Raw genomic sequence first — 13,198 nt, 5'->3', positions numbered from 1 at the left:
TTTGGAAATCCCTCCTGGTGCCCAGACAGTCCCCTAAAAAACAAGACATGTTCAAGTTTTCCCAGATGTCTGGCAGGAAGTTTGGTGTGATGTGCTTTTCTGGTTTTCAGCCCAATGCTCTAGCACACGGGTCACTGGAGTCACATTAAAGTTTTAAAATGGAATTTCAGTACTAAGAATGGAGAGCAAAAGAGATGGAATTATTTAATTTCTAGTGAACCATTTTGTTCTAGATTTTAGGGGATTTTCACCCTGAACCAGGAAAGCTATTGTACCTAGACACAAGTGCAAAAATGAGGGCTTCTGTGTAGAAAATATCACTTGCATATAAGAACCCCAATAGCCAAAAACTCTAAATTAGGGTCACCAAAACACAAAAAAGAAACCAATTAAGCAGCTTAGGGGCCAAGTGTTCCTGGAGAATGCCACGTCAGGAAATGAGAGGAGGACAAAGCGGACATTCATTTGGAAGAAATTATTTGAATTTCTCTCTCTTCCATCTGAGAGGGCTGAATCCAGGCTCGAGATGAAGTCAATGTACAGCTTTTTCCTAATATTTTCCAAACCTTTCATTACTACAAGGTTCTAATTTGTTTTTGTTTTTTTGTGCTGTTTAGGTCATTCCAGTCATGAATCGAGCTCAACTCATTAGTGATGCCTTTAGTTTAGCAAGGTAGGTGCATCTTTTAAAATAACGAATCCTGACTTTTCACTCCTATCCAAGAGAGTTTTTGGTGTTCCCTCACCTTGGTTCTCTACTTTCCAGAATAAATAAGTATACAGGGTTCCATACAAACCAAAACTGAGAATAATAATAATAATAACAGCTTATATACCGCAATACCGTGAAGTTCTATGCGGTTTACAAAGATTAAGCAAAGGTACAAATTGATTGACTTTAAGAGGGGAGGAAGAAAGAGGGTTAATAGGACAGGAAATCCATTTTTGAGGAGAGAGTGATCAATAGAACAAGAATCTGCCCTCTCCCTCCCAAACTGTCTTGCATCCAACCTTTGTGATAATCCAACGAGACAGCAAACCTTGAAAGACTGCCATCCAAACATCTGACCTTGCTGAATAGTGCAAAGTGTCACCATTTTGGTGGTACCAAGCAAGCTAGTTTTGGGGGAATTGGAGCCTACTGTTACCAACCTGGCTACTCCCTGGCTTGTTCTACCAATTGGTTGTGCTTCCATGGTCTGATCTTTCTTTTGTCATTTTTATCTTTCTGTTCTTGATATTATCACTATCTTAGAGAAAAATAGTATATAATAGTGAGAATGGATCTATAGAATTGGAAAGTAACTGCCACTGACATAAAAAAGTCACTGGCTGAAACAGGGGCATTGGTGTGAGGATAGACAGTTCACCGGAGACTAGTGAAAACAGGCCTGCAAGCAACAATTCCTAGGGGAAAAAACCCTTCTTCAATGGCGTTCAGCATCATAAACGTTTGAACTGGGCTAAAGAGCATGCCAGCTGGTCCACAGAGCAGTGGAAGAAGGTGTTGTGGAGAAATAAGATCCAAATCTCCATATTTGGCACTGACAGTGTCCACTATGTTTGTCAGCGACCGGGAGAGGACTGCTTGCCAGAGTGTACTACTGCCACCATGAAGCATCTCCTGAATGTGATGGTGTGGGGCTACTTGTCCAGAGATGTTGTGGATCGATTTGCAGGTACTTGATGGAGTGATAAATGCTGACAAATACATAAAGGAGGTCATTCGGCCCAAGGTCCTGACCTCAGTCATAAACATCTTTGGTGCCAGTCGATCCATCATTTTCATCAGGATGGTGCCCCATGCCACACAGCCAAGAAATGCCTCACCTGGTTCAAAGATAACAAGGTTGAGTTGCTGGACTGGCCAGGAAACAGCCCAGATCTCAACTCTATTGAGAATCTCTGGGCCAGATTAAAGACAGCAGTAGCGGCAAAGCGACCGTCCAACAAACATGAGCTGATCACAGCAATAATCAACTCCTGATTCCACATAACATCTATTGATCTCCAAACACTTGTGGACAACATGCCAAGAAGATGTGAGGCAGTAATCAAGACTACTTTCTACTGACTAGAAAGCACAGGTACTTACCGTAACAGGTGTTATCCAGGGACAGCAGGCAGATATTCTCTACATGTGGGTGATGTCATCTACAGAGCCCCGATCGGACACTCTCGCAAGCAAACTTGCTTGAAGATCTTCAAGCTTGCGAGTGTACCGCGCATGCACGTGTACCTTCCCACCCGAGTCAGGGTGCGTGTCTCCTCAGCATGGCCTCAGTTCAGATAGCTAGCAAAGAAGCCAACCCGGGGAGGTGGGTGGGTTGCGAGAATATCTGCCTGCTGTCCCTGGATAACACCTGTTACGGTAAGTAATTGTGCTTTATCCCAGGACAAGTAGGCAGCATATTCTCTACATGTGGGTGACCTCCAAGCTAACCAAAAAGGGACGGTGGGAGAGTTGGCAATTTAGGAGAACAGATTATGCAAAACAGACTGGCCAAACCGGCCGTCTCGTCTGGAAAAGGTATTCAGACAGTAGTGAGAGGTGAAGGTATGAACTGAGGACCAGGTGGTGGCCTTGCAGATCTCCTCAATAGGAGTGGACCTGAGGAAAGCAACAGATGCCGTCATCGCTCTGACTTTGTGCCCCGTGACCCAACCCTGCAGAGGGAGACCAGCCTGAGTGTAGCAAAAAGAGATACACGCAGCCAACCAGTTGGATAAGGTGCACTTAGACAAGAGACGCCCCAACCGATTCGGATCAAAAGAAATGAAGAGTCGCAGAGCAGTCCGATGAGCCTGAGTGCATTGCAAGTAGAAAGCCAACGCCCTCTTACAGTCAAGAGTATGGAGTGCCACTTCTCCAGGATGAAAATGGGGCTTGGGAAAAAACACAGGAAGAACAATGGATTGGTTGAAGTGAAAATCCGAAACCACCTTAGGCAAGAATTTAGCATGGGTACGAATAACCATGATGAAAAACGGTGAAAGGGGGATCCGCAACTAAAGCCTGCAGCTCACTGACCCTGCGAGCAGACGTGAGAGCAACAAGAAACATCACTTTCCAAGTGAGATATTTCAAATGAGCCTGATCAATAGGCTCAAAGGGCGGCTTTATCAACTGAGCAAGGACAACATTAAGATCCCAAACTACCAGAGGGGGTTTGAGTGGAGGATGAACATTGAAAAGACCCTTCATAAACCAGGAAACCACCAAATGAACAGAGAGCAGTTTCCCCTCAAGCGGCTAGTGAAAAGCAGCAATGGCATTAAGGTGGACTCAAATAGAGGTCGATTTGAGACCAGACCAAGACAAGTGCAACAGATAGTCCAGCATGGAAGACAAGGAGGTAGGCGCAGCGTCGAACACCAAGAGGAAAATCTGGTCCATTTCTGAGAATAACACTGGCGAGTGGACCGCTTCCTGGAAACCTCGAGAACATCACGAACAGACTGAGAGAACTGGAACGAGGCAGTTAGGCGCTGAGATACCAAGCTGTCAAATGCAGGGACCGCAGGTTGGGATGAAGAGAGCCTCGACTCTGAGAAAGCAGAGAAGGAAAAACCGGGAGAAGAAGAGGCTCCCTGGCACTGAGTCGAAGGAGCAGGGAGAACCAGGGTTGTCTGGACCACCAAGGAGCTATCAGAATCATGGTGGCGTGAACAGACTTGAGCGTGACTAGAGTCTTCAGAATCAGAGGAAATGGAGAGAGCACATAGAGAAACAGATCCGTCCAGTCCAGGAGGAACGCATGCATCCGCCTCGAGCAGGTGAGCAGAATAAATCCTGGAGCAGAATCGAGGCAACTTCTCATTTAGGGGGGATGCAAACAGATCTACTTGGGGGGGTCACCCACCGAGCGAACACCTGATGCAGAGTCACCGAACTGAGAGACCATTCATGAGGTTGTAGAAGGCGACTCAGATTGTCTGCCAAGCAGTTCTGCTGGCCCTGAATGTAGACCGCTCTGAGAAAGATGCTGTGACAGATCGCCCAATCCCACATCCTCAGAGCTTCTTGGCAAAGAGACAAGGAACCCATACCTCCCTGCTTATTCACATAATACATGGCCACCTGGTTGTCCGTCCGCACGAGGACAACCTGGTCGCGAAGCAGATGAAGAAAGGCCTTGAGAGCGTTGAAAATGGCTCGAAGCTCCAACAGATTGATGTGATAGTGTCGCTCCTCACTGGACCAAGGCCTTTGCGTCTGAAGACCGTCGAGGTGAGCCCCCCAAGTGTAGGCGGATGAGTCTGTTATCAGGACCTTCTGCGCAGGGGGTGCGTGAAACAGAAAACCGCTGGAAAGATTGGAAAAGTGCATCCACCAGCGGAGAGATCATTTCAAGGAAGGAGTCACCGCAATCCGGCAAGAGACTAGATCACAGTCCTGACGCCACTGCGAAGCCAGGATCCACTGCAGAACGCGAAGGTGAGGTCTGGCAAAAGGCGTCACATGAACGGTGGAGGCCATGTGCCCCAACAGGATCATCATACCCTTGGCCGAGATGGACGAAAGAAGAGACACCTGTCAGCAAAGGCTGGTGAGGGTCTCCTGACGAGGCCGAGGCAGGAACGAGCGGAGACGAAGTGTATCCAACACCGCTTTGATGAATTAGAGAGATTGGGATGGACATAACTGGGATTTTGGGAAGTTGATCACGAAACCCAGACGTTGAAGGAACAGAATAGTCTGTTGGGTCGCTGAGATAACCTCCGATCGAGATGACGCTTTGATGAGCAAGTTGTCGAGGTAAGGGAAAACCTGCAAACCCTGCATCCACAGGGCTGCGGCTACTACCACCACCACACATTTGGTAAACAGCCTCGGGAAAGACGCGAGGCCGAAGGGGAGAACACGATACTATAGATGGAGATTCCCCATCCGAAATCTCAAGAACTGGCGAGAGGCCGGATGAATCGGGATGTGTGTGTAGGCCTCTTTCAGATCCAGGAAGCATAACCAATCCCCCTCGTCCATTAGGGGGTACAATGTCGGAAGAGAGAGCATGCAAAACTTTTCTTTGACCAGGCATTTGTTGAGAGCTCTCAGATCGAGAACAGGACGCAAGTCCCCGGTTTTCTTAGGAACCAGAAAAATACGGGAGTAAAACTCCGAGTTTCGCTGGCATACCGGGACCTCCTCGACTGCCCGGAGGTGGAGGAGAGCCTGGGCCTCCTGAAGCAGGAGAGGAAGTTGCACCCCGTCGGAAGGAAACTCCCATAGGGACTGAACCGGAGGCACATGTCGAAAGTGAAGAGAGTACCCCTCCCGAATGATGGTGAGAACCCAGGAGTCAGTTGTCAGCAACTCCCACTGATGGTAAAAAATGACAGAGCCGACCCCCAATGGGCAGGGGAGGGAGGCTGATGGATGGACACTGACGTGCTCTGACTGGAAATGTCAAAAGGACAGTGCCGGCTTCGCCACTGCAGGCGTCTGAGGCTTAGAGGGACGCTGCTGCTGCTGAGGCCGCCGAGGAGGCGGATGGGAGAGAGCCGGGGTGGACTTTTGCAGATAGCGCCGCGGAGGAAGCTTATACTGCTTAGCAGGGGGGGCTTTTACCTTAGGGCGCACCAGGGAGGAAAAGGATCACTCATGTTCCAAAAAGCGTTTCGTAGCCGCCTCGATCGACTCATCAAAGAGCTCGTTCCCCACACAAGGGAGATATGCTAGGCGATCCTGCAAATATGGGTCCAAGTCCACGATGCGCAGCCAGGCCAAGCGATGCATCGCCACCGCATAGGCCATGACCCGGGATGACAGCTCAAAGGCGTTGTACGCGGCCTGGAGCATATAGAGACAGACCTGGGACAGAAGTTGGTGGAACGCAGGCTGACGGCGAGTGGGCATGTCAGGAAGAAAGAATGCAGAACCTTCAGGCAGTGCTTGAGATAAGAGGTGAAAGTAAAATTATAATTGAGGACACGGTTTGCCATCACTGAGTTCTGGTAGAGCCGGCGACCGATTTGTCCATCGTCCTCCCCTCCCTGCCCGTGGGGACGGCAACATAGACCCATGAGGGGTTAGACTTTTTCAGTGACTTTTTCCATAACCAGGGACTGATGGGAAAGCTGTGCCTTTTCAAAGCCCTTACACAGAACCGTGCAATATAGAGATTCCATCTTGGAAGGGATGGCAGGGATGGCATAAGGGGTCATAGTAACATAGTAGATGACGGCAGATAAAGACCCGAATGGTCCATCCAGTCTGCCCAACCTGATTCAATTTAAATTTAAATTTTATTTTATTTTTTTTAATTTTTTTCTTCTTAGCTATTTCTGGGCAAGAATCCAAAGCTTTACCCGGTACTGTGCTTGGGTTCCAACTGCCGAAATCTCTGTTAAGACTTACTCCAGCCCATTTACAACCTCCCAGCTATTGAAGCCCTCCCCTGCCCATCCTCCACCAAACGGCCATACACAGACACAGACCTGGAAATCTGCCCAGTACTGGCCTAGTTCAATATTTAATATTATTTTCTGATTCTAAATCTTCTGTGTTCATCCCATGCTTCTTTGAACTCAGTCACAGTTTTACTCTCCACCACCTCTCTGGGGAGCACATTCCAGGCATCAACTACCCTCTCCATAAAGTAGAATTTCCTAACATTGCCCCTGAATCTACCACCCCTCAACCTCAAATTATGTCCTCTGGTTTTACCATTTTCCTTTCTCTGGAAAAGATTTTGTTCTACGTTAATACCCTTCAAGTATTTGAACGTCTGAATCATATCTCCCCTGTCTCTCCTTTCCTCTAGGGTATACATATTCAGGGCTTCCAGTCTCTCCTCATACGTCTTCTGGCACAAGCCTCCTATCATTTTCGTCGCCCTCCTCTGGACCGCCTCAAGTCTTCTTACGTCTTTCGCCAGATACGGTCTCCAAAACTGAACACAATACTCCAAGTGGGGCCTCACCAATGACCTGTACAGGGGCATCAACACCTTCTTCCTTCTACTGACTACGCCTCTCTTTATACAGCCCAGCATCCTTCTGGCAGCAGCCACTGCCTTGTCACACTGTTTTTTCGCCTTTAGATCTTCGGACACTATAACCCCAAGTTTCCAGATTCCGGAAGAATGTCTGTTTCAGAACTTGATTCAGAGGAAGACGCAAAGACTCCATAGGAGGATGAGGGAGCTCCAACTCATCCAGGTATTCCTGAGTGTACCGGGATTCAGACTGGAGGTCCAGCTAAAGAGCCTTACCCATGTCCGAGACAAACCTCATGAAGGAGGAAGTCTGAGATGAAGGAAGAACCTCGCGAGATGAGGAAGACTCAGAACGTTGAGCCGCCGAAAAGGATGGGGATATTTCCCTAGAATAAAGAGCAGGCATGTCCGAGTCTCGAGAAAAGGATTACGAGGACGTCCTGCTTTGAAGTCCCGGGGAGGTAGAAGAACGCCCATGCTGCATCCTACCAGGGGAAGAGCCCGGGATACGTGGAAGCGGAGAAGAGATCAACTTCCCCGATGGTTTCGAGGGAGGGGTCCTGAACCTTGACCCGCCTCGACCCGGAGAGACAGACATGGAGGGCCGACTAAGGGAATGAGAGATGCGTCTTGACTGCACCAATGCCTCGAAGTGCCTTGAGGTCCATGGGGAGGGGACCAACCTCGACGAGGCGAGTCCCAAGGCCACTTTGAGGGCGGGTGCCTGAAGGATGAAGTGGTTTCTGTCAGGTGCTTCAAATGAGGTGCACAGACCAGAGACCCAAGCCTCGAAGCAGCAGGGGAAGACCCACTAGAGGAGAGCCTGCGGGACCGTCGACACTGACCCCGAGGGGCATCGAGCAGACGTTCAGGCTGGCCTGCTGAGGGGAGGGGCAAGGCAGGGGCAAGCTGGCTCAGGACCGAGGAGATCTGCGTCTTCAAGATGGCCTTCAGCATGTCCTCGAACATCGGCACCGAGACCATTGGATCAGGTCATGTAGGTACAGCAGTGCGCTCCAACAAGGGCGACCTCGATGAAGAGTATTCCCGTTGTGTGGAGGCATGGCCCACCGCACCCCCCTGAGACCCCAGGGAAGGCTTCTTCGCTAGAGAACCTAAGGGAGGAAGAAGAGACTTACCCGAGGCCACAGGTTTTGTCGAGGCAGCTACCGAAGTCTTGGTGGAAGATGGTGACTTCGACGAGGTCGAGGCCTTCGATGCCGGGGCCGAGGTCGGAGTTGAGGCCGAAGTTGCCCCGGTCGAAGGATCCATGGCTCCAAACAGTTCGAGGATCTTCACCCGTTTCCTACGAAGCACCCGGGGCTGGAGGGTCGCATAGCATGGGCAGGATTCAGTCCGGTGATTCACTCCCAGGCACTCAATGCTCCAACGGTGGGGGTCAGTAATACAAATAACCCGACCGCACTGAGTGCACTTCTTAAAGCCAGTAACAGACAGGGACATAGGGCCAAAACTGCCGCCGCAGCCACGCAAGGTTAGTCAGCCAAGTCGGAGCCGGGGCCCCGGGTCAATGTCGATACGAGAAAGTAAATTTTTTTTTTTTTTAAAGAAAACGCCACACAACGACTCACCCGAAAACAAAAAAATTAAGCAAACCGCGGTGCAAAAGGCACTCCGATCTCGCAGAGCAGAGGAACAGGGCTTCTGACTCCGCGGAAAACGAAGAACTGAGGCCATGCTAAGGAGATGCGCGCCCTGACTTGGGCGGGAAGATGCATGCGCAGTACACTCGCAAGCTTGAAGATCTTCAAGCAAATTTGCTTGCGAGAGTGTCCGATCGGGTCTCTGTAGATGATGTCACCCACATGTAGAGAATATGCTGCCTGCTTGTCCTGGGATAATTATATTTTATTTTGATTTTTTTTTTCTGAGTTTGTTTTTATTTTATTATCTTGCTCATTTATACTGAATTATTATACTGAATTTTGGGACCCTCCTGCCTTTATTTAATTGGACCTTTATTTCACTTTAGTTTAATTCTCTCTAGTTTAAAATTTCTAATTTGCTTAAATGTACTTTATTTTTATTTTTAATGTAATTTTTGTTTCCATCTATAATGATTACTTGTTAGGATATGTATATATCTGGTATCTTTCTCTGTCTCACGATCGGGTAGGAGGGATCCCAACCCGACCCATATGCCTAAGGCCCCAACCATAGAAGGGGCCTAAGCCTACTGGGCCTATTCCAGTTGGCCCAGGTGTCTCCGGCCCCACCTGTGGGTGGGATTTGAGCTGCCTGGGTCAATCAGGCCCTAAGGCCAGCCATTCAACAGATGGCTGGCCTGTCGGACAGACGGGTTTGGTACCCATCCATCCGACATACAATTTTGAAGGTACGGGGAGGACGGGTGGGGGTCTTGAGGTCTGCGGGGGGGGGAGGTCAAGGATCAGGCGATCAGGGGGGCCCTTGCATCGAGGACAGGAGGGCTTGGGCTCCCTCCTGCCCGATCGTGATGGGGGTGCGGGTGCTGCCGGGGCAAGAGGGCTTGGGCTCCCTCTTGCTCAATCATGATGGGGGGTCGCAGTGCCATCTGGGCAGGAGGGCTTGGGCTCCCTCCTGCCCGATCATTGTAGGGGAAGAAGGGCTGATCGCTGCAGGAGAGATGGCTCATCTCTCCTGCTGCGATGGTGATTGCCCACCCCCCTCCAAACCGCGGCACTTCGGGGTGAGGATCGCCAACAGGGGAGATGCCCTGCCGCGATGCTCACCCTGAACTGCCGTGGTTCGGAGGGGGGTGGGCAATCACCATCGCGACAGGAGAGATGAGCCATCTCTCCTGCAGCGATAGGCAGGTTGCTGGGGCCGCTGAGCTGCAGCGATCAGCTCAGCAGCCCCTTTTTCAGCACTTATACCTGTTTTGACTTGGTCTAAGTCTTTTTGCTCTATGCGTTTAGAGGCAGGGGAAAGGCCTAAGCTGGTTTTAGATATGTCTAAAACCAGCTTTGATTATGGGTACTTGGACGATCAGTCTTTTTGATCGTCCAAGTACCCATTTAGGCCACTTTTTAGACTTTTATTATTATTATTATGAGCCCCTAAGTGTTTCCATAATTTTGGCCACTAATGTATGTCTGTAGGAAAAATGTCCTTCAATGTTGAAGTAAAAACAGCTGTTATAGAAATGACTTCCACCGGGAGGGTGAGTGATGATGAGGGGGTCAGTTCTGAAAGAAACCCTTCCCCTCCAGTGACTAGTGAGGTCTAGCAAGGAAATCTAAGTCACATCTGTTCAGATATCTAGTTGCAGGAGCCATATGTATAGAGGTTAAAAAAAAAGAGGGAGGAATTCCTATACATTTTGATTTGTATCTTATTCATTTTAGAGCTAAATACATACATACAACAGCTGCATTGGACACCACTAAATTCCTTATTAATGAAACCGAGTACATGCCCTGGCAGACTGCTATAGGTAGCCTGGATTACTTCAAACAGATGTTTGACCGCACTGATGTTTATGGATCAATGAAGGTAGAATGACTTATCTTGTTATCATTTATTTATTTGAGAACTTATACATCATTCAGGCCCAGATGCATTAAAGTCAGTGATCATCATTAAACCAGTTTTGACTGCTTTAGAGACTATCACATTTGCTAACCTGGTGCACAAAATGGCTCGCTGCGTGTTTTTTCCCCTTGATCGTTCATGTTCTGATCCGGCCATGCAAATTAGCTAAAACCCCAAGCAAAGTAAACAAGCGATTGATACACTAACATCACTTGGCTATTCACAAACCCCCCCCCAAAAAACAGGGCTTTTAGTGATCCAAAATAAGCAAATAAGACCAGTCGCTTACCCATTTAACAATATTTCAGACCTTTTTTTTTAATGAGCACAGATGTGCATGTTACACACACACAATATCTGGCCCATCAAAAAAAAAGAAAAGAAAAAAAGCACACCTCCCACCAATGACTGCCCTCCCAAGTGTCCCCCCAATGAACTAGCACCATCACCAGGAACTGACTCCCCTCCCCCCCGCGGCAGTGAAAACGGCAGGAAGGATGCCAACTTCCTCCTGCCAATGGATGCTCCCCTGAACCCCCACCCTCTCACCCAGTACCTTTTTCAGAAGTTGGGAGCAGGAGGGATGCAATCCCACCTGCTGCAGAGGCACCCAGTCCAAAATTGCAGGACTTTTCCTTCCCTGTGCATCATGTGATGCACAGGGATGGGCCTAATTGGCTCAAATGCCTAAGGCCCCTCCCAAGGCCTCCTCCTCTCTGTGCAATGTCTCTTTCTTGAATTGAAATTTTGTTCATGCATCCAGTGGCAGGAAGGAGAGGGCATCCCTCCTGCCATTTTTTCTTGTGCAGGGGGTGGGGTCGGTATGGCAGGAGGGATGCCCACTCCCTCCTGCCATTTTCACTGCCGCAGGGGGTGGGGGAGATTGAGTCAGTTCCCGGTGCTAGTGCTGGTTCATTGGAGGGACGGGGGAGGGGAAGGGATGGTTCAGGAGGTGGTGCCTGGCAAAGGGAGAACCTACGTTGGCAAAGGGAGTGGGCAACCCTCCTGCCAATTTTTTCTCACACGTGGGTCAGCCTCTTAGCATGCGCGGATGATATCACACTTATCTGTGCATGCCCCAGGCCCTCCAAACGTGGCCAGACCTCATCAGGGAAGAGAGGAGGCTTTGTGGGGACAGGGCGGAGTCTTGTGTCTGGGGTTTTCCGGACTAAATTAATAGGGACTGTTATGGTTAATGTGCATGATGTGATTCATACATGATCTGTTATGGTTATGCTGTATTTATATACCCTCATAATCAAGGAGAAAACAACATTTTTGCAAACCAAAGTAGCAAAAGCTGGAACAATGTCAAGCTACACTTGGTTAAGATAGAAATGTAGTTTATTTTAAAGCAATGACCAATCATGATTTACACATACCAGGAAATAATTCTGGATGTAACATTTGTCCCAACTGGCATGGCTAAACATGCTCCTCTTACCTGTGTTTATTTTAATTTTATTTATTTTAAAAAACGTAGATCCCCCCTCCTCACGCACACAGTTCATTTAAGCCACTAATAATGATTTGAATTCTGTGATGCTAATTTGAATATTCACCTAATCTTCAGTTTATAACATGTTCGTATAAGATAATGTGATCACACATGTTGAAGCAAGTAGGCAAAACTAGTTCTACTGATATCGCTACCACTTGAATGAGTCTGTGAACCTCAAAACAATGTCGGAAGCCCTAAGAATTTTGGCACTCTGTTTTTTGGTGAAAGCAATTGAAATGCTGAATTAATGAAATCAGATCGCATAAGTTTTCCAATCCCTGAGGAAGCTTTAATTAGTGAAACGGCTGGGCTCCCATTGGGATAAGCTAAGTACTTTTGCTTCTTTATTTTCTGATGTTCAAACATATTTTATAACCAATAACCCAGGTGATAACGTCTTTTTTTCACCCTTCTTTCCCTGTGCACAAGAGAGAGCTTTTCCACAGATTTATTTATTTGCCCTCAGAGGTGCCACCAGAAGATCACCATATCATATCTTCTGGCTTTACGCACCAAATCGTCATAGGTACAAAAATATTTAGTGTGTGTCTCTATTTCATGTATTTTTGTTTTTTATTTTTTAGTTTTTAACCTTACAACTATAAATATTTTAAAGAACTTTTTCAAGAAATTTTACAACGTTAGAAATACTTAGCTGGCTGGTGGTAAATGATGGTAAGGGATTAATGAGCCAACATGTTTCACCCTTAGAGGGGGTTTCCTCAGGGCTACTATCCCTTTTCCTGCTAGTTGCTCACGACATGACCACCCAGTAAAAGTTTTTCGGAAAACTTACTGGGTGGTCATGTCGTGAGCAACTAGCAGGAAAAGGGATAGTAGCCCTGAGGAAACCCCCTCTAAGGGTGAAACATGTTGGCTCATTAATCCCTTACCATCATTTACCACCAGCCAGCTAAGTATTTCTAACGTTGTAAAATTTCTTGAAAAAGTTCTTTAAAATATTTATAGTTGTAAGGTTAAAAACTAAAAAATAAAAAACAAAAATACATGAAATAGAGACACACACTAAATATTTTTGTACCTATGACGATTTGGTGCGTAAAGCCAGAAGATATGATATGGTGATCTTCTGGTGGCACCTCTGAGGGCAAATAAATAAATCTGTGGAAAAGCTCTCTCTTGTGCACAGGGAAAGAAGGGTGAAAAAAAGACGTTATCACCTGGGTTATTGGTTATTGATACTTGATCCTTGTGACTAAAC

At 47.7% G+C, this 13,198-nt stretch overlaps 2 protein-coding genes across 4 annotated transcripts in view; one reads left to right on the top strand and one right to left on the bottom strand.

The window, feature by feature from the left end:
• Window positions 1-13,198, bottom strand: part of ZNF710 (zinc finger protein 710) — a 613,623-nt gene that overhangs the window by 421,115 nt on the left and 179,310 nt on the right. The window lies entirely within an intron of this gene.
• LOC117347961 (aminopeptidase N-like) overlaps window positions 1-13,198 on the top strand; it is a 197,137-nt gene that overhangs the window by 122,379 nt on the left and 61,560 nt on the right. For all 3 annotated transcript variants that reach the window (XM_033919483.1, XM_033919485.1, XM_033919486.1), the window contains 2 exons: window positions 618-673; window positions 10,289-10,436. In XM_033919483.1, the coding sequence (XP_033775374.1) occupies window positions 618-673; window positions 10,289-10,436 (204 nt within the window). The remainder of the gene's footprint in view (window positions 1-617; window positions 674-10,288; window positions 10,437-13,198) is intronic.

Source organism: Geotrypetes seraphini, chromosome 14 (assembly GCF_902459505.1).
Source record: "Geotrypetes seraphini chromosome 14, aGeoSer1.1, whole genome shotgun sequence".
Taxonomy (NCBI): domain Eukaryota; kingdom Metazoa; phylum Chordata; class Amphibia; order Gymnophiona; family Dermophiidae; genus Geotrypetes; species Geotrypetes seraphini.
This window is presented reverse-complemented; position numbering and strand designations above follow the sequence as displayed.